The following is a 25,117-nucleotide window of genomic DNA, read 5'->3' on the forward strand; positions in this document are numbered from 1 at the left end:
GCTTTAAGCAAGGGAAGGCTAATTACTTCAGACAGGCAGCAGAGGCTGATTTGTTGGCAAGGGATGTCCAAGGGGGTACTTGGGAGTTCACTGTTTTCAGGTTTGTGCAATTCTAAAAGCCCTTATCCCATGTCCTTTCTTCCTACCTATTGTCAAACTGATACATACCATCTTAACATTAGAAACTTGATGAGACTCTTTATTCAACTTGTAATTCTGCATTCCCCATAGTTAGATTTTCTGTCTGGTCCTTAGCCTGTCAGCCCTGGGGCTACGAGAAATAAGATTCTTTTCAAGTCAGCATAGAAACACTGTTTTTCTGACTATCTTGAGCTGAGATTCTAAGCCCTGCAATTAGTCATTTTGTTTCTATAAGTTCTCTAGCATAGTAAGATGTAGCCTTCCCCTCCCACAGATCTTGTAGTAAATAAAATGCCATAATGGTCAAGCACAGTTGCTCCTTCATTTCCCAAAGACTTGTCTTCAACTGGCACGTTATTCTAAACAACTGCACATGAGAATTTTAAAAAACTGTGATCCCAGTACGTGCCGTGGATGACCAGTATCCCGTTTCTAACTGCAAAGAGTCTTCATTGTATTTAGGCTCATGTAGGTTCCCCACGCAATATCAGAAACCCATCTTGAGACCATTTCTGATAACAAGAGCAATATTACTCGGTGTCCAGTCAAGAAAATAGAAACCACTGTAGGTCTTTGAACAAAAGGACGTTAGTAGAGGGAATCATTCATTACACAGGTATTAGAAGAGCTGAAAGACAAACAGGGGATGTTAAGCAACTCAGAGGGTAGCAACCTTAGGCAGCTTCTTCAGTCTTACAGCTGATAAAAGCCAGAACCGTTGAGAGAGAGGGCCATGGAGGGAGGGACTACCCAGAAGGATTTGCAGCCACAGGGAAGACAGCTGCTGCTTGGGGTGGACTTAAAGAGTGTGAAACACCCTGCCTGCTTTTCTTCTCCTGGCCTCAAGTATATCACAAATGCCTCTCCTTGGCCAAACCTCCTGAGAAGCCAGTTAGTTGTCAGGAGAGCTTGGGAAATGTAATTCCTGTGATACAGACCATGGCTGGAGAAGGATAGGGAAGGGTCTGAGGGCAAACAGGTAAGTGACTGGCACAACTTGGAATGCCCAAATGTTTAACAACTTTATTCTTATGAGGCGAGGGAGGGAGCGGGCAGGAGGCATGGAGTGATTCTGAAAAACATTGGCGTTATCTTGAATATGTAATTAAGGTGGTTCTAGGATATCTTTCTTTAACTATTAAAATATATTTGTAAATTCTTATTTTGTAAGTCTAAGTGTTTTGAAGACATTTGCTTTTCTAAATTTAAGTTGGAAATTATTTTATTCTTTACATGTGAAAAAGTGTAATTGCTCCTACTTTCTACATTTTAACAGCTACCTATAGTAATTTCTGATGTTGCCCTTCAGAAATCCTTTTGTCTTTTATTTGATAATTGGATCATCTATTTCTAGCCTAGTATAGTAGCGAAATGCTTTCCTAAATGATACTTTTCAAGCATTTTCTCTCATCCACCATCTTTTTCTCTCCCACCAGCAATGACTAATTTTGCTTTTCTTTAAACTATAATATTTTAACTTCTTGTATAAAACTTATGCCATATGCCTTTCTATAGCATCGACTTCCTTGAGATTAGGGGCCCTATAATGTTTGTTTAAGTATATTTCACAGTACTTGACAGATACCAGGTATTTAATATTATTTAAGGAATCATTGATTAGATCATATAATTTTAGAATGGGAAAGAAAGGACTATAAATTATCTAGTTCTAACTCTCTGACCTATCTTCTTTCATGTTACTTCAGGGAAGGATTATAGATGAATCTAGTCTTTAGGTATCAAGATATTAGATAAATGAGATATTAGTTCATTAAAATTCCTGCAAGATTGGCACTTTTATTACTTTATGCTTTATCAGTAATATCATTTAAGGTTAATAATATTGGTAATGTTTACCAAACTATATTTTGATGTAATTTGCTTTTTGATTTTAGGAAATAGTAGGAGAAGAAAAAATGAATTTTTAAGTGCTTACTATGTGTCATGCATTTTTTTCATTTCTCAGGTATGACTATTATCTGATTAAAACGGATTTTCTTTATTTTCATAGGAAGTTCATATAAGATATTTTTTGTTTTTATTTTTTTTCTCTCATGGAGTCTCTAAAATAAGAAAATTATTAGTGTCATTTGGTGAGTAAGACTAGTGCTTCTTTTCCAGTCTTTCACAAAGTATAAATTTATAAATTCTTGTCTTGTAAATATTTATAAATTTTTGTCTCTGAGAAATTTAAATGTTTGGGTGAATGATCTCATAATCTTGGAGACATATTTTAATATTGGTTCATGATATCAGAAATCTGTTTTTAGTTGGCAAGCTATGAGAGCCAGGTTGCCAAGCTACGGTCTGAGGTTGAAAAAGGAGAAGCGTTGCGACAAAGTCTGGAATATGACCTGGCTGTTGCTAGAAAGGAAGCTGGTCTTGGAAGACGGGCTGCTGAAGAAAGGTTGGCTGAGGCACAAAGGATCCAAGAAAAACTGTGTGGTAAGACCGTTTCCATTTCTTCCCTTGTTTAGAATTGTCACCTCTTTGTATATCATTGCTTACTGTTGTGTATTCATTCCATATAGGGTCAGAGGTAGGTTTTTGATTCATTGACTGGCCTTTGATGGACAGACTTTGCTGGGTGTGTATAAAGCCTTCTGGAAATTATGTGAACATTCATCTACTTTATTTTTTTATGTTGTGTATGTATGCAAAACAGGGTTCAAAATGCTGTTAATCACTTTTTTAGGGCACTTATTCTATGAATAATCACAAGAATCACATAGATATTTTTTGAAAAACATATTCTAGGCCTCCTATCACATATAGTCTGAATCAGAATCTCTAGCTTGAGAGACTCTGTAGATGCAGGAGGCACTGCAGGTAATTTTGTTGATTAGTTAAGTATCGAAAAGAAAAAGGCAGGTGATTTAATACTCAAAAATTATCTGTTATGTAGCATATGGCCATCTTTTAAATCTTTTTACATACGTATAATACATGTAAAGAAATATGCCTAGATAAGTGCAAAGTGATAACAAGAACCCACTTCATGGAATAGAAAATTATCAGAAGCCCTTCTACATGGATAAGTACGGTCCTGATTCTTTTTTTTAAATATAATTTTATTAGTTTCAGGTGCACAAGACAAAGCAAAACCGGTCCTGATTTTTAATAGCTAGGATTAATTTTGCCCTTTTTTGGTACTGTATGTGAATTGAATCACATAGTATGTACTCTTTTGTATCTGGCTTCTTTCCTTCAACTGTGTTTGTGAAGTTCAATTTCCTTCAGTTGTGTTTGTCAGTTTATCCATAATCTTCTATGAACTTCATATTGTTGTTTAATATTATATTATGTGAACGTACCACACTTACACTTACCCATTTACTATTGACAGGCATTTGGGTAGTGTCTGGGTTTTGGTTATTGAGAATAGTGTTGCTATGAATATTTTTGTATACAGCAGGTTTTAATTAAGAGTGCAATGATCATTAATTCAGAAGATTTAGATTTAAGTCTGGCTCTACCACTTATTTACTGATATTTGAACCTAAATTGTTTTAAGAATGAAATAAGAAAATGAAAGTGCTTTGTTAACTGCATGGTTAACATATTGCAAAGGATAAGTTACAAATATTGCAAATGTTACGAACCCTAGTCTTGGCCAGCTGTCTTGGTTATTGCCATTGGTCAGAAGTATTTTTGATTACCTCTGTCATCTAATAACCACCACTAACTGGAATTTAGGTATAAAAGAATTTCAAGGCACTAGATATACAAGCTAATGACTTGCATTTAATTGTGAGGAAATTGAAGTTTAGGAAAGATGGGAATTTATTTGCTCAAAGTCAAATAATTTTAAAAACACATTTCAGAGGAAATGGAGGAATGGCCGTTAATCACATGCTTCACCTTGCTTGTCATTAGGGAAATGCAGATTAGAAATCACTGTTACTGTCACTACATACCCATCAGGTGGCTCTAATTGAAAAACTATCAATACCAAATGTTAGTGAGGATGTAGAGCAACTGGAGCTCTTACACATCACTAGTGGGAGAATAAAATGGTACAACTAGTTTGGAAAAACACCTGGCAATTTCTTTCAAAATAAACATACCTTTATCCTATGACCCAACAGTTGCACTGTTTGGTATTTCCCTGTGAGAAACATTTGTCCATGAAAGACTTATATACCAATTTCATAGCAGCCCCTTCATGACAACCTAAAATTGGAAAACCAACCAACCAACCAACCAACCCCAAATGTTCATTGACAAGAGAATGAAGAAACAATTTGTGTTATATTCACACAATGAAATACTACTCAGCAATAAAAATGAACCAACTACTGATACATGCTATAACATGAATGAATCACAAAAACATTATACTGAATGAAGCTTTACACATAAGAGAACATCCTGTATGATTCCATTTATGTGAAGTTCTGGGACAGAAAAGACTAATTGTTGATGAAAAAAAAGTCAGAACAGTGGCCGCCTTTGTGATGGGTTGACTGTGTGGAGTGACTGGAAAAGGTATGAGGAAACTTTTTGGGTTAAAAGAAATGTTCTGTATTTTAAGAGGGGTGTCAGTTACATGAGCATATGCATTTGTCAAACTCTGAATGGTACCTGAGGAGTTGTGCATTTCATTATATGTAAATTTTACCTGTAAAAAGTTAAACTATTTTGAATTCTAGTTAATGATATGAATACTGATTTATTTAGGAGTGAAATGTACTTATATTTGTAACTTGTTTTGAAATGCATGACAAAGTAGGATGATTTGATGGATGGATAAGTGAATGGATGCATAGGTAGATGGATAAATGTGTGATCAAGCAAATATAGCAAAATGTTAACAGTCTTAGAGTCTAGGCGGTGGGTTTATGGTGTTCACTCTACAATACTTTCAACTTTCTGTACTTTTGCAAATTTTTATGATAAAATGTTGAGAGGAGAGTTAAAAACAACGTAATGGAGTTATGGGATATGAAAAAAGATAATCTCATAACAATTGAGAGAATAAGAGGTGTAATAAGAAAGAAAATTGTGGAAGCCGGAAAGCAAATGTATAAGGGATAACTGAATTAGCACACCTGAGACATTAGAATCTTGAACCAGGAGTGGGAAAGTTTGCGTACAGCTTGTTAGAGAGTCAAAAGACTTATGAACTGGAAACACAAGGTACCTTTGGAATTAGGAATTGGAATAGCAGTAGTGGATAAAATAGAGCTAGATAAAGCTATTTGTTCTAGAAGCAATTAGGTTCTTAGATCCCCTTACCAAGAGCATGGTACTCTGGGATTGTTCCCACGTGAGAGGCTTGATTTCTGGAGGTGGTAAAATAGAGGGTTCCCAGACTGGCAAAACCAGGAAGATAGCACACTCAATGCTGAATATTGAGGAACTATTCCTTCCAGCTTTCTTTTTCTATTGGCTTCCTTAAAAGCTATCACCAGATTCCTGTACTCCATGTGGGACCCTGGAAGACTCTTCTATGTGTCATCTGACCAAGCCAAGAGGAAAAACCTAATGATACTGATACTAATGATACTGATAATGGGGTTTCCTAATAAATGGCCCAGCCAGATTTTCCTCCAGTGAAGACCACAGGTGTCAAGCACCACACTCAAGCTCAAAATCTGGGCTGTAGGTGTGTGGGTGGATAAGAGGCGTGTCACCCTTATAGTTACTCTTAATTGAAATCAGACAACCAAAAATTACCAGATACTTAGGGAAAGCCTCTAAAATGGAGCGAGAAAAAAAATTAACTTGAAAGAATCAGAAACTCTGATTTAACAAACAGGTAGCATTAATATCCTCAGAACTGGAATAGAATGTATGCCATCTGTGAGATAAGAATCAGATCCCATAAAGAAAAAAGAAGCTCTTAGAAATTAAAAGTGTGAAAGAAATGAAAGGTGAATAGAAGCAATGGAAAATGAAGATAGAAGAAATCTCCCAGAAATTAGTGTAGAAAGACAGAGGTAGAAATATAGGAGAGAAAAGAAAGGAGGATTTGAGGACCAATCTGAACAATAGGGAATATTAAAAGAAAGAGATGAGAGAAAACAGGGAGGGGAAAGTCATCAGTAAAATTATTTAAGAAAACATCTCAGAACTAAAGGTTATGAATTGCCAGATTGAAAGGGCCCTTTGAATATTCACCACAATGGAAAGAACTACACCCACTTGAAGGCAGACCATTATGAAATTTCAGAAAAGTAGAGACAGAGAAGATCCTGAAGCTTTCGAAGAGAAAAGAAAGGGAAAGGAAAGTAAGCCACATACAGGGGGCCAGCAATCAAAATGGCCTCAAACTTCTTGTTGCAATACAGGGTGCTAGACCGTGGTAATGTGTTGTAGAGAGAGTAGCTGGATAGGAGGGAGACTTTTTGTCCCTTTTATACCTTTGAGTTTGAATCTTTGGAATATATGATGCATTCAAAATACAACTATAATTTAAAAATAATACTACTAAGTGTGGCATTTTTTTGTTTGACAAGTACGTTTGTACGTATTTTCTCATTTTTATCTTCACAAAAACTTAACCAGGAGGCGTTTTATTCTGAGAGTCAGAGAGGTTTAATCAGGTGATAGATGATGGACCCCCACCTGGAAGCTTTTCATTACTTCTTTTCTAGATGCTGAAACATAGCAGCAGCCCTTGTAGAGAGGTGTTGGTTATTGTTGAGATAATAGTAGAATGAGAGGGGATTGAGTCTAATTTGGGGGGAGTAAATAGCTATAGTTTTAAGGTTTGGAGCAGTGGTTGCCCACCTCAATTTGATGAGTCTTACGTGTAAGATTTGTTAAAACTAATTTGTTGCCAAGAGTCAACTATCAAAATTTGTAATCTATCAAGTCTTTTTAAAAATGTAGCCCTATATGTCAGTCTTTTTTTTTTTTTTTTTAAATTTGATTTATTATCTTGAATAGGATAAAAAGGTAGTAGAGTTGCAGCTGGTACGAGAGGCACAGCTAAAGCTGGGCATGACTTTGGGAATGTACCATACCATTTCCTGGTAAAAGCACCTTTGTCTGGAGGGGAAGGAGAGATCGAGAAATGATAGGATAGAGTGGTTCTGGGACGGTGAGCTTTTCAAGAGTTTACTGGTATGCACTGGTTACAGGTTTTGTCCTAAGATCACGCTGTAAATGAAATCAGCTCCAAGGCATAGGCTTTTGAACTCCTAGGGATTTAATTTATGGTTGTAAATATACCTATTATTCTTTTATATTTTTAATAGCTCAGAATACAGAACTTCAAGGAAGGGCAAATGAGATTGAGAAGGTGTATCAGACTTCCCAGCAGAAATGGAAAGAAGAATGCAGAAGATTTGAATGTGATTTGGAGGAAAGAGATAATATAATTCAAAATTGCAATCGAGAATATGATTTACTTATGAAAGAAAAAAGCAGACTAGAGAAAACTCTACAGGTAAAATATTTTTATAAAGGAATTTTACTTTATATACTATTCATTGAGATATGTTATACATTATTTGAAGTTATCCTTGAAAGGAAAATAACTACCAGAAAGCAAGAAATTTTGAGTTCCTTTTTCCCTTCCTCCCTTTCTCCTTTTCTTTTTTCCTTTTTAGTGGCATTTTTGCGGGTCTCTTTTGTAATATGCTTTAGAATATATTAATATGTTACTGTTTCTTTTGTGAAAAAGAGATCTCATAAAAAAAAAAAAAACATGCTTAAATGAACATATTGTAAGAAGATAAGAACCTATAGCCCTTTTGGCCCAGTAGCATGAAAATTTGGAATTTTAGAAATGTGGGTCCTAGATTTGGTCTGAATATACAATAAATATAGAAAAATATTTGCATATCTGATGTACGCCTCATTATCTATATAGAACTCATTCTTTATAGATAATGGTGTGTAAAAAATTTGGTGACCTTTTACTGGAATTGTTGTGAACTATTTATTCTCCCATTTTTTGTTCCTTTTTACTCTCCAAAGTGAAAGTATGGTTTAAGGTTGAGGTTGCCAGCCATTTAGAAGATAGATTTTGAATTGTCTATATTTGCTATGGCAATATAGACAATTATATATATATAATATATATATATATATATATATATATATATATATATATATTATATATTATATATATTATTAGTTTCAGGTGTACAACACAATGTAATAGTTAGACATTTATACCCCTCACAAAGTGATAACCCCACTATATTTGCCATATTTTTGAAGTACCCATTTAAATAAAAAAACACGTTAAAAAGGCTCTACATTTACCACTGCTGTAAATGGTTTTTCAGAATTTGGGAAATAAATCTTCATGAAAAAATAATTTTACACAGCATTTACTAAAAGTAAAAGTTTTGACACAAGGGTTTCCAGACATTGTCAGTAGATCTACTTTTGATTTCCTCCACAGAAGTAGTCCTCATTTGTATCTTGTTTACTTCTATATTCCTAGACCCGAGAACAGTGTCTAGCTTCTGTAAGGGCTCCATTAGTATTTGAATGGGCAAAATTTATGTGGCAAGTGGTACTACAGGTCCCTGAGTGGCCCTATGTAACCTCCCCACATTTATTCGTATAAAGGAAGCGTTGGAAAAACATCAGCAGGAGAAGAATGAGATGGAGTCTCATATCAGGGAGACAGCATTGGAGGAGTTTAGATTACAAGCAGAACAATGGGAAGCAGAAAGAAGAGAGTTACAATTTATAGTACAGGTATTTGAAAAATAATAATACAGTTCCTTGAATATGTCTTTTTAATGCTTATGATATTAAGAATTATATTAGTGAGATACTTGGCTGGATTACTCAAGGAGAATGTAATTCCTACTCTTTGATCTCTGGAAGGCCATGTTTCATTTGTAGTTACATGACCATATGTGCAGCTTGCCCACGAATATCATTAGAGTTGGTTGACTTCCATTGTATAAATTATGTGATTTTTGAGATGGATCTATATATCTATATATCTATATATACATTTTTGGTATTTTATTATTACATGTGGAGAATTACTCTATAATTACTACCATCTTTTGAAAGATAAATTTTGTATTATTTTGTAACTGAAATGTTCAGAGCTCTGTCTCAGTTTCTTGTCCTTTCTATATTAAACAAAGAAAACCGCTTTACCTTTTATAAAATAAGAAACTATATATAAAAATCTATATATAGAAAAAATCTTTTTTAAACAACTTCAGGGATAAATTGAAATTCTCTCTATATTAGCTGTTGATGGGTATAGGTTTTCATCTATTAATTAGGTGTTAGTATCATATAATGTTCTCTTTGTGTAGCTCTCTAAGGAATTCAGTTTTTAAAATAAGTTAAAAAAAGCCAGTGAAACCCCATCTTTAACAGAAAGCTGGTGTAATATTTCTCTCATCTGGGCTTTATAATTCAGACCCACTATAAAAAGAAAAATCTTAATTTTATGCCATGTCCCCTTTCTTTCCCAGCAATTGAAGTGTGAAATAGAAGTGTATATCTCTGGAATATTAATGGAAATTGTTAGTGGACTTACCTCATTTTAAAATAGTATTTCTCATTTTAAAGAAATGGATTACCTCCTTTGACAAAAATAAAAATCCCAAGTCTTTCTTTAGCATTATTTGAAATTTCAGAACAAATCTAAGCCATGGTAATTTTAGAACAAAATATTTATGTTGATCTTGAAAAAGTGTATATATGTTAATTTGTTTCATTTTTATATCTTTATTTAAATTTTTTAGTTACAGCGAACATTTGTTTTGTTTTTATTTATCTTTCTCTTCATTCCTGCAATAACAGTGTGAACTTTGAGGGTGCTTATTTGCATAAGCTTTTCTACTGTAGGCACTGTGGGACATGAAGTGGTAAAGTTTTGTTTGTAAACCGCCATGCCCTTTATCATTTTTCCAGTTCATTTCAATGTATAACTTATCAGTGGGATGGCAAGCTTTCAGAAGATGAATGCATATGTTTTTCGTATTTATTTTGTTTCCAAAATTCTACAACTCAACCATGGAATAAAATGACCCTTTCCTCGTTCATTGACTACGTTTGATTTATGTATCTAGCGATTAAGGGGTGTGAGAGTTTGTGATGGCAAAGAGGGTGGGAAAGAAGATGGAAAATCGTGCCATAAACAGAAGAAAGAGGAGGAAAAGTGGGAAGGATCAGGCTAGGCTTAGGCATCAGTAGACTGTATAATAAGGCAGCAGGTAAGGAGGTAAGGACTGGGGTGCAGCCTGTCAAAGATTGACCTGGTAAGCACTGTGATCTAGGCATAGCTTGGAGGAAGTCACATGCAAAGGAAGTGTTTAAGAAGCTTGCCTTAAATGATCTAGGCAACAAGGAGCATTTCTTTGTAGTTTCTTGGGAAACTGTCCACTGGTGTCCTGTATAAGCAAAGGGCATAGAAAATAGCACTGGAACTGCTTGTTTTTTCCAAACAGGAAATATCTTAATGTTCAATTTATAAAATTACTATATATTGTTATCATTGTAAAAATGCCCCTAATTTAGGGAAATTTAATAGCAGAAAGTGAAGGTCTTGCCCTCTCTCCTTCCAACCCCATTCATCTAAGGGTATAAAAACATGTATTATTGTATTTACATAAATAAACTTCTGTGCCTCAATAATATTTGGTGTCCATCTTTTGATGTCCTTATATTATTCTTGTACTGTTTGCATGGTATTGTTATGTGCAAGATCCTATTATATTTAAGGAATACCTTATGGATGGACATTTTATATTCTTAAAATTTTTCTGCTCTAGTTGTAAATGATTCACTAACATTCTTGTCTATACCTCTGAGCTGTTGTAGAAGTGATTCAGCTGTGTTAATGCCTAGAAGTATTGCTGGGTCTGCAAGCTTATGGATTTATAATTATGATAGGTATTATACAAAGTTAGTACCAGTTTATAATCTACAGCAGCAATCACTATTATTGATTGTAAAACTGTGCTGGCTTTGGGGATTTAGAGAGGATGAGCTTGTTTTGGCTCTTTCAGGAGATATCTATGTACTAGATTAAGGTTGTGACTGGGTATATTGGTATATTTTATAGGCTAGGCTTTCTCTGTTGGTACATTTCTAACTCTACTACTATAATTCTTCAGAACTGAAACCGTATTTTGGAGTCTGAGAAATGTTGTTTATGTGAGTACATATGAAGAATCATACTTTTTGGGATATGTTTCTGGAAGATGTGGAAAGAAAGCAAGTTTATTTTCTGACAGCACAATGTGGTTTCCTGTGATGTTAAATGTCAATTCAAAAACAAGCCTCTTTTAAAAATATTTTAAGTTCAACATCTCCCTCTAGTGGAAAAAAGAAAAACTCCCTCAATTTTCAATGTCCTTAATATGATTTTGTTTCTCTCTCTCTTACCTTTTCACTGTCAAGTTCCAAGTAGCTTTTGCTTTGATTAGAAAATAAACTCTGACAAAATTTTAAAGATTTATTTGGAAGGACACAAATTAATCTTTTTTAAAAAAAGATTTTTATTAAAAAATATGTAACTAACATAGAATATTATATCAGTTTCGGGTATACACCATAGTAATTCATCATTTATATACCTGAAGAACTGATCGCCATGATAACCACCTGACACCGTACCACGCTATCACAATATATTTGACTGTATCCCTATGCTCTATATTATATCCCATGACTTAATTTGTTTTATACCTGGAAATTTGGACTTCTTATTCCACTTCACCTTCCCCCCCTTAAAATTTTTAATTATAGTTGACATTCAGTGTTATTTTATATTAATTTCAGGGATACAGCATAGTGGTTAGACATTTATATAATTTAAGAAGTGATTCCCCTGACTAGTCTAGAACCCACCTGGCACTATACATAGTTATTACCATATTATTGACTATATTCCCTATACTTTACATCCCCATGACTATTTTGTAACTACCAGTTTGTACTTCTTAATCCCTTCACCTTTTTCACCCTGTCCCCCAACTCCCCTCCCATCTATTACCCTGATAAATTTACTACCCATCTGACACCATACATAGTTATTACAATATTATTGACTATATTTCTTATGCTATACCCTACATCCCCATGACTATTGTGTAACAGCTAATTCATACTTCTTAATCCCTTCCCCTTTTTCACCAACCCCCTCAAAACCCTCTCATCTGGCAACCCTCAAAATGTTCTTTGTATCTATGAGTTTGTTTCTGTTTTGTTCGTTTATTTTGTTCTTTAGATTCTACATATAAGTGAGATCATATTGCATTTGTCTTTGCCTGTCTGATATACTCCACTCAGCACAATACCCTCCAGGTCCATCCATGCCACCTCAGATGGTCAGAACCCATTCCCTTCCATGGCCAAGCAATATTCCACTGTATATATGTACCATCTCCTCTTTATTCATTTATCGACAGACACTCAGGCTGCCTCCACATCTTGGACGTTGTAAACAATTCTGCGATGAACATAGGGATGCACAGGTCCCCTTGAAATAGCGTTTTGGGTTTCTTTGGCTAAATACCCAAAAGTGGGGTTACTGAGTCCTTTGTCTCTTGTTATAAAGTCTGTTTTGTCTGGCATAAGTATTGCTACCCCAACTTTTTTTTGTTTTGTTTCCATTTTCATGAAATAACTTTTTCCATCCCTTTGCTTTCAATCTTTGTGTGTTTTTCAATCTGAAACAAGTCTCTTGTAGGCAGCATATGTAAGGATCTTGCTTTCTTATCCATAGCCACCTGATGTTTTTGATTGGAACATTTATTTAAAGTAATTGTGGATAGATATTGCCATTTCATTATTCATATATATATATATATGTATTTACTGTCTTAAAGTAGTCCCTCTAATATTCCTTGTTAATACTGGTTTGGTGGTGATGAACTCCTTTAGCTTTTTCTTGTCTGGAAGCCCTTTATCTGTCTTTTGATTTTAAGTGATAGCTTTGCTGGGTAGAGTACCCTTGGTTGTAGGTCCTTGCTTTTTGTCATTTTGAATATTTTGTGCCAATCCCTTCTGGCCTACAAAGTTTCTGTTGAGAAGTCAGCTGAAATCTTCTGGGAGCTCCCTTGTAAGTTACTAGTTGACTTTCTTTTGCTGTTTTTAAGATTCTCTGTTTGTCTTTAACCTTTGCCATTTTAATTACATGTGCCTTGGTGTAGGCCTCTTTGGGTTCATCTTATTTGGGACTCTATGCACTTCCTGGGCTTGTATGTCTGTTTCCTCTCCAAATTAGGGAAGTTTTCAGTCATTATTTCTTCAAATAACTTTTCAATTACTTGCTTTCTCTCTTCACTCTCCCAATGATGTGAATGTTGGTACACTTGATGATCCAGAGGTCCCTTCAATTCTCCTCATTTTTTTGGATTCTTTTTTCTTTTTGCTGTTCTGATTGGGTGTCTTCTGCTACCTTATCTTCTAAATTGCTTATTTGAACGTCTACTTCACCTAATCTATTGATTCCCTCTAATGTATTCTTCATTTCAGTTATTGTATTCTCCATTTCTGACTGGTTCTTTTTTCTGTTTTCTGTTTCCATTTGTATGTTTCCTATCTCTTTGTTGAAGTTCTCTCTGAGATCATTGATCATCCTTATAACTAGTTATTTGGAACTCTGCGTCTGGTAGATTGCTTGTCTCTATTTTGTTCTTTTTTCTGGAGCCTTGTTCTGTTCTTTCATCTGGGACATACTTCTTTGTCTTCTTATTTTGGCTGCCTCCCTATGTTTGTTTCCATGTATTGGAGAGGGCTATCCTTCCCTGTCTTAGAGTGGCCTTATGTAGTTGGTGTCCTATGTGGCTCAGCGGTGCAGTCTCCTTGGTCACCTGAGCCAGGTATTCCAGGTGTGTCCCTTGTGTGGGTTGTATGTGCCCTCCTATTATAGGTGATCCTTGGTTGCTGTTTGCATGTCAATGGGAGGGATTGACTCTCAGGCTGATTGGTTGTGAGGACTGACCATGACTAGAGTGGAGGTGCTGTTGTGCAGGGTCTGACCCTACAGAGCAGGATTTGCTTTAGTGTTCTGGTGCCTGCCCAATCTACCCTTTGGGTATGTTATCTCTGGAGGCAACAGCATGGTGCTGTGGCTCAAACCAAAGCTGACCACTGGGAGGGGCTCTGCTGAAGGCCAAGTTCAGCCTCTGCCTACGTCCTGCTCAGGAACACCTGGTATGAGTCACAAGGCAATCTGGAGATGGCAGCCTTCTGTTCTGGGCTTGGAGGAGCCCTGAGAGGCGAAGCTGCAAGCCGAGGCTGGCTGCCACTAGTGCAGGGCTTGAGGCTCCTTAGCAAACGGTATGGGGCATGCCGAAGTCAGATGCTGCTTATTTGGTGTTTGTTAACTTTTGAGAGATTTTAGGAAATTCCGCAGCAGGAGTCAAGATAGGCTGTTTGTATGGAAATGCCATTGGAACCTACTTGGGTGGGTCTGAAAGTTGGGTGGGGTTGGGTTGTATGGAATCACCAGGGCAGGGTGAATGGTGTTAGCTAGGTTGATGGAGAGTCAGATGTGGTTTCTGTCTATGTCTGCATGCTGGAAGTGGGGGAAGGTTCAACAAAGGAACAATGGTTATTAACAGTACTTCTGTCTGGGAAAAAGCTGCCCCTCCAGCCCTTGCCCTAAGCTAGATAATTTAGTTCTCTTCATATGTCCCTGGTGCCTTTCAAGCTGCTGCCCCAGTGCTTGTGCTCAGAACGAGTGAGTCCGTCAGTGAGTACGGCCATGTGCAGGCCCTTTAAGAGGAGCTCCTGGGGGTGCAGCTGCCTTCCGTCTCACTTAGCCACAAATTTCACTGGTTTTCACAGCCGGAAGTTGTGGGGTTTCTCTTCCTAGCACTTGAACCCCGGGCTGGAGAGGCTGGTGTGGGTCTGGGACCTGTCAAACCTTAGTGAGGACCTCTGCAGCTGAGCTATCCTTTCTGATTTTTAACCATCGCATGCGGTATGACAACCACTCTCTTCCTTGTCTCTGCCTCTCCTACCAGTCTAGATGTGGGTTCTTCTGTATGATTTTAGTTGTAGGACTTCTGTTCAGCTAGACTTCAGGCAATTCTCAATGATGGTGGTTCTGCAATTTAGTTGTAATTTTGATGGGGTTGTGAGAGGAGGCAAGCAGAGCATTTACCTGCTCTGCCATCTTGACCAGAAATATTCTGGGAATGGAAAAATCTTGATAATATACTAAACTGACAAATCTTGGTACTAAACTGACAAGGATACAAAAAAAGATAATTATAGTTAATCTCACTCATGAATATGGATAGAAAAATATTCTACAATATATTAGCCAACTGAATGTAGCAAAATATAAAAAGCCTTTGTATAATAAATGTCAAGTGAATTTAACATTAGAAAATCAATGTAATTTTAACCTAATATAATCAGTTAACTTGATTTTGTAATGTGTTTCTTGCACATGTGAATAGAATTCTTAAAAATCTCCAATGTTTGCGGAAAGTGGGTGTTTTTCTATACAAACTGTGTGTTTCTATCCATATTCAAGAATGTATAATAATTATCACATAATATTAGTGACTACTTGATCTCTGCATTAAAATTGTGATTGTTAGGTCAGAATTTCATCTACGTGTTAAAAGACCTTTATTTAAAATCTATTTATTTAACATAAGTCAAGTGTCATGTAGTTAAAATGACACCAAAATTAGCATAATAAGCCCTAAATGATTGACCATTGACTTTTCCAGTTTTTTTTTATAGGGTTAAATTCACACTTGCATGGAATGATGGGCATGCACTTTGTTTAAGATAATGGTATTTGGAAATATTGTAGGCTGTCTTTCTATACTATATATCAACAGAGTGGGAATCACAAGTCAAATTTTCTTATAAACAAATCTCATCATACCTCCTGAATAATTTCTTTTACATTGTTCAATAAATATTGTTTGAAATAATTGCTGTAAGTTAGGGTATAAGCATCTTTTGGATATAGACTTTATTTTTTTATTTCAAATTACTAGGTTTACTTTGTGATTAACCTTGTAAATTGCTGTTTATTCATTTTAAAGTATACATAGTACAATAAGTGGATGACTGAAAGTTGGAGACTATTTGTAAATCAAGAAGTCATATAATTTAACTGTGAATTTGCATTAATACTGGTATTGATTGCTTGAAGGAAGAAGATCTATCATGTAGAATAATAATAGTATCTTATGTAGTGCTTACTCGTCTTAAAAGTACTTTCATATATGAAAGTACTCTTGATAAAATTAGATTGCATAAGGCTGTTCACAATGCCATTTGTTCCTAAATCCAGAGTGTCATTATGAAAACCAAGAGTGCTATCTGCTGGTTGTAGGCAGTGTTGGCATACTTTTGCTCTGGTATCTAGCTTTGCTTTTATCTGTGTTTGTTTACAGGTTGAAAAATGTGGAAGTAGATGAGCTTTTGTATATTAGGAAGTTTCTTACTTGAAGAAAATAATTATTATGAGTTCATATGTAGTCAGCTGTAGAATAGTAGTAATCTTATGACACAGAGGGTGTGGAGAGAGGAATTAAATTTTGTTCTTCGTCCTTTGATTGTGGACTATGCTGCTGGGTACTTTCCATACTAGAATCTTTTTATAGAGAATTATATTTGGTGCCTGGAACATTTCTCACTCAGATTCCAACGATACCTTTTGAATGGCTAGGGATACTTGGAAGCACATATAAATGTATGTTCCAGAGTAAGATTATGCTGGTGAGGTAAAGATGGGAAAGAGGGCTTTGTCAAACACCTTAAGTGAGAATGATGAATATAGATTAGTTACTGGGGAAAATTCCTTTGATATGTGCATTAACTTTGTGTTTGAACTTCCATAAAATTCAACTCTGATTTCTGAGTTTAATTGGAAAAGGAGATTGAGAGATTTAAGTAGAAGACTACTTGGTATTATTTTTCTTTCAATAGTATAGAAAAGATTTCAAACTTAAAAACTGAAGAGAAAATGAAACACAGCCATCTAGTTAGTAGGTGCAACTTTAAGATCTATAAGCACAGTTAAATTATCATGAGCTCACATAAAAATCTCTCAAGGGCCAATATTAGGCATTCAAGCCAATCATCCCTTATCACACAGAGGAACAATATACATTTGTATTACTAAGTACATTAAAACTTTCATGAGAGAAGAAAACATTATATATGGCAGTTGAACTATAGCATTATGTAAATATGGTAAGCTATACATATTTCAATTTTAATATGCATTAATCAGATATTTTGAATTGTAAAACTCTAGTAGTGCTTCTTAAATACATGTATATTCTGAAACATTGCTGGAAAATATCTAGGTCTCTCTTCCCTATATAAATTAACCTATTATTCTGGTTGAAGCACAGATTTATTTATCTACTGTCTCCTATAGAATCAATTTTAGTCATTGTTGGCTTATAAACTTTATTGATGCAAAAATGAATTATTTTCCAGGAGCAAGACAATGCTGTACAAAATATGCACAAGAAAGTAGAAAAATTAGAAGCTGAACACATGGAGTGCTCTGACCTTTTACGGAGACAAACAAGTGAACTTGAATTTAGCACTCAGCGAGAGGAATGTCTTAGAAAAGAATTTGAGGTACATTTTCTCATTCTTTTATAACTTATGTATGTTAGCCAGTCAATACTTTAAGGTCAGAGAAAGTTTTGTCATGCAATAAAATATAAAACTAATATTTTGACATTTATTTATATTGAATATTTGGCTCCTTTGAAAACTTTTATATCTAAATAAATTATATTTTGCCCCTAATATTAAAAATCAATTTTTAACAATTCTCATGGAATATTTGGAAAGATTGAGGGTAATTGTTTACACTCTAATGTTTAGGAAGCAATACAGGAAAAGATTATATATATATAATATTAAATTATAGTTTTATAATTTGAATCATATACTAGCTGCATGATTTTGTGGAATGCTTTATAGGTAAGAGTAGATGGCAAAGGAGCATCAGTTTACAAATGAAAAATATGATTTTATGAGTGAATAATAGTGATAATCACTTTAATTAATCTTGAGAGAAATGAAATTTATTTAATTCTTCCTTCCAAAATTTCCTTTTGCTTTGTGGGAAATTAAATATTTTATTAGATAAGAAGTTTGTCCTACATATAACTTATTGTTATTAGGTAAATAGACATTTATATAGAGTATTTAATGGTAAAATTCTAGGAGGACTCTTGTTAAACTCACTGCTATCATTTAACATTGTTTTGGGAATTTTAGCCAAAGAAATATATAAAGGTATGAGCAGCAATAAGAATTATAATTTTTGGAAAGAAGGGGATATGATTCTTATTATTTTCAGATGATATGCTTATAAACATGAATAGTCAAGAAAATCAACTTTAAAATTATTGACAATAGTAATAATCAACTAGGAGGCCCGGAAGAAAATAATATATAACAATTATATTTACAATCTTACATACCAGCAATAATAAGGGAATAAAATATTAAAAAAGTTTTCTTCACCACAGTAACAAAAATAGAAATGCAGTTAACAACAATACATAAAAAATTATGAAATTTAACTGAGAGTCTTAAAAGAAGATGGTGAGACATTTTGGGAACACTTAACGTTGTAAAGACATGAATCCTCCCTAGATTATATTATGAATTATATTATGGGTTAAAAAAGCAATTCCAGTCAAAAATTCAATGGAATTATTTTGGGAAGACAGATTCTAAACTTTATGTGGAAAACTGAAGAGCCCAAATGAGAATATTAAAACATTTTTATAAGAATTACGAGTGGGGTCTTATACCAGAAGTGAATATATACTGTAAAGCTTCAGTAAAGTATCATTTGTGGTTTTTGGTTGTATGCAACAGAAAGCAACTTCGTTTAACTTAAAAAAAGGGAACTTCAGTGGCAGAATATGGAAATTTTTATTCACAGAATCTGGAGGAATGCTGACGAATCAGACTCTGAAAGCATGTGAATCCCAGAGCATCTCCAGAGGTCTTGGGAACAGAAATGATGAAGTTGGGATGAATTGTTATCAATAATTTTCATTTTTTTGGTAACTTTATTCAGGATTCAAATCCCAGGAAGAGAACATTTGATTGAAAGAAGTAATTTTCCCCAAATAAATCCCTCTCAATTCTACTATATTAAAGCCCCCAAAATAATTTCTTATAAAGAAAATCAGGATGCTGGTACCCAAGAAGAGAAAAAGATTGTTGAGTGATCAAAAAGTGTAATAACTCTAAGATCAGACTTTCAGTGGAACAGAGTTGAAAGGCTAGTTGTAGACTTACAAAAAATTTATAAAAATTTAGTATATCATTTTAAATCAGTGAGGATAGGAAAGATTATCCAGTGAATTGTACTGAAATAATCGGTTAACTGGAACAAAATAAAATTTGATTCATATCTTACATTATATTCTAAAATAAATTCCAGTTGGATTAAAAAGAGTGAAATATTAAAAATGATACACTAAGAAGAAGAAAATTTAGATTAATTTTTTTTGTTCTCTGAGTAGTGTGATTTACTACTAATCATAAAAGCAGTTAACAAAATGTACAGCTTTGACTATGAAAAATTAAAGTCATAAGTGAAACCCCTACTTCAAATAAAGTAAAAAAGCAAGTAACCAACTAGTAAAAATATTTACAACAAAAGGTAAATATATCTCTATTTCTGTGTCTCTGTATCTCTGAGCAAACAGTGAGTGGCATTGCCAAATACTCAACTGGCAAAGAATGCAAGTGGAGTAGATTTGGAGAGATCAGGAATATTTGGTTTTAGCTATGTTGTATTTGACATGCCCATTTGACATACAGGTGGAGATACTGAGTAGGCAGTTGAATTTGTGAGTATTAGTCTTAGGGAGGCCTACCAGCAGGATGATAGGAGATGTGCCGAATAATTCATTGGGAAATTTTAAAATGTTACAATCTATGTAGGTCTTTGTGTTTATTTAGTTTCTGCAAAGCAAGCGTGGTCTGCTAGTTTCCTTTTTGGTGGTTATAAAATGGAAGGAGAAAATGGAGGAAGAATCTGGGTATCATACTGTTCAGTATGCAGACTTTCCCCTGGTTTCAGTCTTGTGTACCTCTCTTCCTGCCCCCTCTATGTGTATCCCTATATCCAGACTCTGGTTCAGATTTACATTCCCCACATAATAAACCTCCAGTTTGTGTAGTGGTTAGGGAGGGGTGTTGTTTGGCTACTTGGGGTGCAGATGGATGCCTGGAGGTGAAACTTCTCTTATGCTGATGGTATTTAAAAACAAACAATTTAGTGATATAATTTACATGTTGCATGTTCACTTATTTATAGTGTGCAATTCAGTGGTTTTTAGTATATTTACAGAGTTGTGCAACTATCACTACATCAATTTTAGAATGTTTTCATCGCCTCATTTAGAAACTCCATACCCTCTAGCCGTGACTCTCCTATTCCCCTATCTCTCTCAGCCCTAAGCAACCATTAATCTACTTTCGCCTTTATAGATTTGTCTGTTCTGGATATTTCATATTAATGGAATCCTGCCATTGACTTTTTTCACTTAGTTTGATGTTTTTGGGATTCATCCAGACTGTATCATGTATCAGTACTGCATTCCTTTTTATTTCTGAATAAGATTTCATTGTATTGTATGTCACATTTTGTTTACCCATTCATCAGTTGATGAACATTTGTGTTGTTTCCACCTTTTGGCTATTATGAATAATGCCTCTATGAACATTTGTATACAAACTTTTGTGTGGACATGTTTTTCACTTCTCTTGGGTATATACCTAGGAGTGGAATTATTGCATCACATGGTGACTCTTTGTTTAACTTTTTGAGGAATTGTCAGACTATTTTGCACAGTGGTGGCACCATTTTATATTCCTATCAGCAATGTATGAAAGTTCCAATTTCTCTGGATGCTCACCAACACTTGTTATTATCTGTCTTTTTGATTGCGGGCACTCTAGTGGGTATATAATACTAGTATCTCAATGTGGTTTTTGATTTGCATCTCTCTAATGACTGGTGATTTTGAATATCATTTCATATGCTTATTGACCACTTGTATATTGTTGGAGAAATATCTCTTCAGATCTATTGTCCATTTTTAATGGGTTATTTATACCATATGAATGTAAGATGTTAATAACAGGGGAAGCTGGGTGTGGGGTACACATAAACTTTTAATAACAAATATGAATTTCACAAAGATAAAATCATTCACGTTCTTATCACACATGGTCTAATTTTATGTAAGGTTAGAGAACAAATAAAAATGAGATTATATTCTAAATAATATTTTTAGTTTATTTGTCATTCATGCTGAACATTTTTTCAGGCCAATAGATTCGGGAATGTATCATCATATTTTACATCATCATTTTTTTCTTCTTTTCTTTTTTCTTTTTTATTAGTTTCAGGTGCACAAAACAAAGCAATACCCAGACGTCCATCGTCCACGTCCCTCACACCGTGTCAACCCCCCACCCCCATCCATTATCCCTCTGACATCATCGCACCATCATAATTTTTAATATGTGGTTTGTGGATGGCCTATTAAAAAAGGAATAGAGTTAAAGATCTGAATATACTGTTTCCCCGAAAATAAGACCTAACCGGAAGATAAGCCCTAGCATGATTTTTCAGGATGACATCCCCTGAACATAAGCCCTAATGCGTCTTTTGGAGCAAAAATTAATAATATAAGACCCCGTCTTGTTTTTGGGGAAACACGGTACTTAGAATTAAAAAAAAAAAAATCATTTAGAAGTCACATTAGGATGCCATAAAATCCTATAATTATCACTAAAAACATTTTATTTGCCATACAGGTGTGAAAAAATACTAGATAACTGATTTTGTTGTTGTTGATAAAATTCTTTGTAAGCCAGTTTTAACTTAGTTGAGGAAGTGTCTAATACCTAAACTTTAGGATTTGTTTTTGGATAACTCAGTATTGGTTTTTTTTCTTGTAAAATATTTACTTGCTGCAAGTTATTTTTTATTGATTGATTTTGTAAATATAAAATTGTTTTAAGACTAGTTTTACTGTGCGTGTGTGTGTGTGTGTCTGTGTTTTAGCTATTCTGTAAATACTATTGATAATACTAGGTCTCTGGTTTTGGAGAATTTGTAGCTTTGGGGGTAGTCCAGATAATCTCTATTTTTATTCTATTTATAAAAGTTTTATAAGTGGGCAAGTATAATCCTTTAACTTATCTACAATTTTTCATTTTTAGACATCTTTAAAAATTTGGCTTTGTATTTAAGTTAATATATTTTGTATTGGCCATTTGACCAGATGATGACATAATGAAGGAGAAGTTAAATGTCTAGAGAGTATTTTTGCTAGTTTTACATTCAATTGTGGAGACATTAACTACTAGGACTTCTAGGTACTTAAGTAATTGTCAGTGGTATTAAAAAAAAAAGATTAAGGTGTGATAATAAAGAGGAAAATTGTTAACATTTTAATTTACGAGAAAAGATTATTTAATGTCAGTAATAGCAGATTAAAGCAACTAATATGATAGACATTTAGTCTAATAAATGCTTTAACTTTTTGTGAAGCTTTTTAATAGTTGCATTTCACGAAAAAATGATTTCTTTATGTACCCAGGCAAAATATGTTTTTTTTTATATATATATATATGTATATATATATATATATATATATACACACACACACACACACACACACACTCACACACACACACACACACACACACATATATATATATGTAATTTTTTTTTTAATAAATCTGATAAGCTGTATACCATTGTGTGGCTTAATCATCTTAACGTGGATCAATGGTTTCTTAGATTAAAAAAGCAAACAAACTCCCAATCCAATTTTATAAATTTGGTGCTGGATACTAGAGAACCAAGGGAAAAGTGAACTAGAAAAAGAAATATCCATGGCTTTTATAAACCTCCTTACAACTAGGGGAGTTTTTAAAAAAATTTTTTATCATGGGAAATAAGCTTAACGCAATAAGAAAAAAGAGAAGATGCAAACCTAATTCTGAGAGAACTGAAGAATCTTGCGAAGATTACAGCATAGAAGTCTTTGCAAATAAATTCTGAATTGCTTCAGTCAGTCATATTCTATATTATAGTAACATGAAGGGTATAATGTAGCTTTTTCCTCTACACATACACTACACTCAAGTGAAAAAGGAAAAGAAAAATGAATTTCACTTTTCGTATTGTCCATGAAGGCAACCTCTTATGAGTCATCTTTTTAAAGCCATCAGGTGTTTTTAGGAATTATTTTTAACTCCTATTTGTGTTGATTTGATTATTAACTATCAAGTAGGCAAATGCTGAAATCACCTGCATTGTATGATTGTGCTTATTAGTATTATACATTTTTGTATTTGTGTTCATAATGGATTTTCAAATTGCAAGCTCAGTAAAAAATTTGTTAAATGCTGAATTTTTTGTTGCCAGAAAAGGTAAAGATGATTTTTAAAGATGCTAAATTAATTTACTACCATGCTAATCAGAATTTGTGGTCTACAGATTCTATTCCTGAAATTTCCTGTTTATATTATCTGTGATTTCTTTTATTATACCTAAAACTCCCAAACTGTTTTATAATCTGAATGGTAGACCTCATTATTCATTTGTTCTGAATGAAAAAAAAAGTGTTCTCCAGTTTACTCATGTAGTCATCTTGCTGCCTTCATGTGTCCATTCTGAAACTTTGAAGGCTCTGTTGTTGCATTCCTCAGTGACTCTTTTTTTTTTTAACAAGATTTTATTGGGGAACAGTGTGTACTTCCAGGACTGTTTTTTCCAAGTCAAGTTGTTGTCCTTCTAATCTTAGTTGTGGAGGGTGCCGTTCAGCTTCAAGTTGTTGTCCTTTCAGGATTAGTTGTGGGGGGCGCAGCTCAGCTCCAGGTGCCGTGTTCAATCTTAGTTGCACGGGGCAGAGCCCACCATCCCTTGCTGGAGTCAAGGAGTTGAACCGGCAACCTTGTGGTTGAGAGGCCACTGACCCATGTGGGAATTGAACTGGCAGCCTTCGGAGTTAGGAGCACAGAGCTCCAATCGCCTGAGCCACTGGGCCGGCCCCCCTCAGTGACTAACTTTGAGATTCCTCTCTTCAAACTGCATTTCACCACAATCAAGATGATGCACACGTAGAACTCTGAATATTTGTACATTCGGCTCTTTCTTGAAACTGCTGTGGAATTTTAGAGAGAGGACCATGTTAAGTGAGCCTGTTTATGTAAAATAATCTAGAAGATTCTGGAAAACAAATATGATTTGGCCATTAATAAAACAGTTGCAAATGAATGGTAATCCATAGCAGAGATATGTCAGACGTGTCCCTTACGGGCTGTTGGCATTCTGGAGTAAACTGTACAACTGTTTGGAAATAGTGCTATATAACACACTCCTGAGAAATCTCTAGTTTGTACTTCTGTGACATTTCCTCCCCTATTTTTCTTGATGTCCATTTTAGTGGACTAAATTTTGTGTATCAAAGTTTTACTGCTTGACCAAGGCCTTTAAATTCACATATATCCTCTGACCTGGGTATATTCTATTTGAGGAGGAAAGTATGTAGTAGGAACTATTTTTTGTCGAATCTTTTAGCAAATTCATGATATACTTGTGTTTTCATAACTTTCAGAATAGGCCCATGGAAACCGTGGGAACAAATGTGGCGTGGAGAACAAATGTCTCAGTGTATTCGGTTAGTTCTGCTGCTAATTGGAGCCTGCTGCTCATGCTCTGGGTTATGACAAAACAACATGTACCCAAGGGTTGGATAGTAGACATCAGTCTCTATATTACCTTTTTCAAAGGATGAACACTCACTTTTCTTAAGTGGAGTAGATTATCTAATTGGACTTAATGTGATTTAATGAGGTATAAGTCATAAAATAAAAAAATTAGGTATGGTGAACATATAGTATTTACTGAAATAAAAATCTCTTGGCATTATATTACAGTAGGAAAGGACATGACGATCAGCTAATACATGATAAAATATGTTACCATTTTGTATTACATATAGAATGCTGCTGTGCGTAGTGTTAGGGAATAGACATTGTA

At 34.5% G+C, this 25,117-nt stretch overlaps 1 protein-coding gene across 5 annotated transcripts in view; it reads left to right on the top strand.

The window, feature by feature from the left end:
• CCDC171 (coiled-coil domain containing 171) overlaps window positions 1-25,117 on the top strand; it is a 272,305-nt gene that overhangs the window by 18,056 nt on the left and 229,132 nt on the right. For 3 of the 5 annotated variants that reach the window (XM_074330354.2, XM_088792782.1, XM_074330356.2), the window contains exons 4-7: window positions 2,412-2,586; window positions 7,347-7,537; window positions 8,674-8,805; window positions 17,509-17,655. In XM_074330354.2, coding sequence (XP_074186455.2) covers window positions 2,412-2,586; window positions 7,347-7,537; window positions 8,674-8,805; window positions 17,509-17,655 — 645 coding nt within the window. The remainder of the gene's footprint in view (window positions 1-2,411; window positions 2,587-7,346; window positions 7,538-8,673; window positions 8,806-17,508; window positions 17,656-25,117) is intronic. The other 2 variants (XM_019739198.3, XM_074330355.2) reach the window with 2 other exon arrangements.

Source organism: Rhinolophus sinicus, chromosome 16 (assembly GCF_057876585.1).
Source record: "Rhinolophus sinicus isolate RSI-liver-muscle chromosome 16, RSI-T2T, whole genome shotgun sequence".
NCBI classification, from domain to species: Eukaryota; Metazoa; Chordata; class Mammalia; order Chiroptera; family Rhinolophidae; genus Rhinolophus; species Rhinolophus sinicus.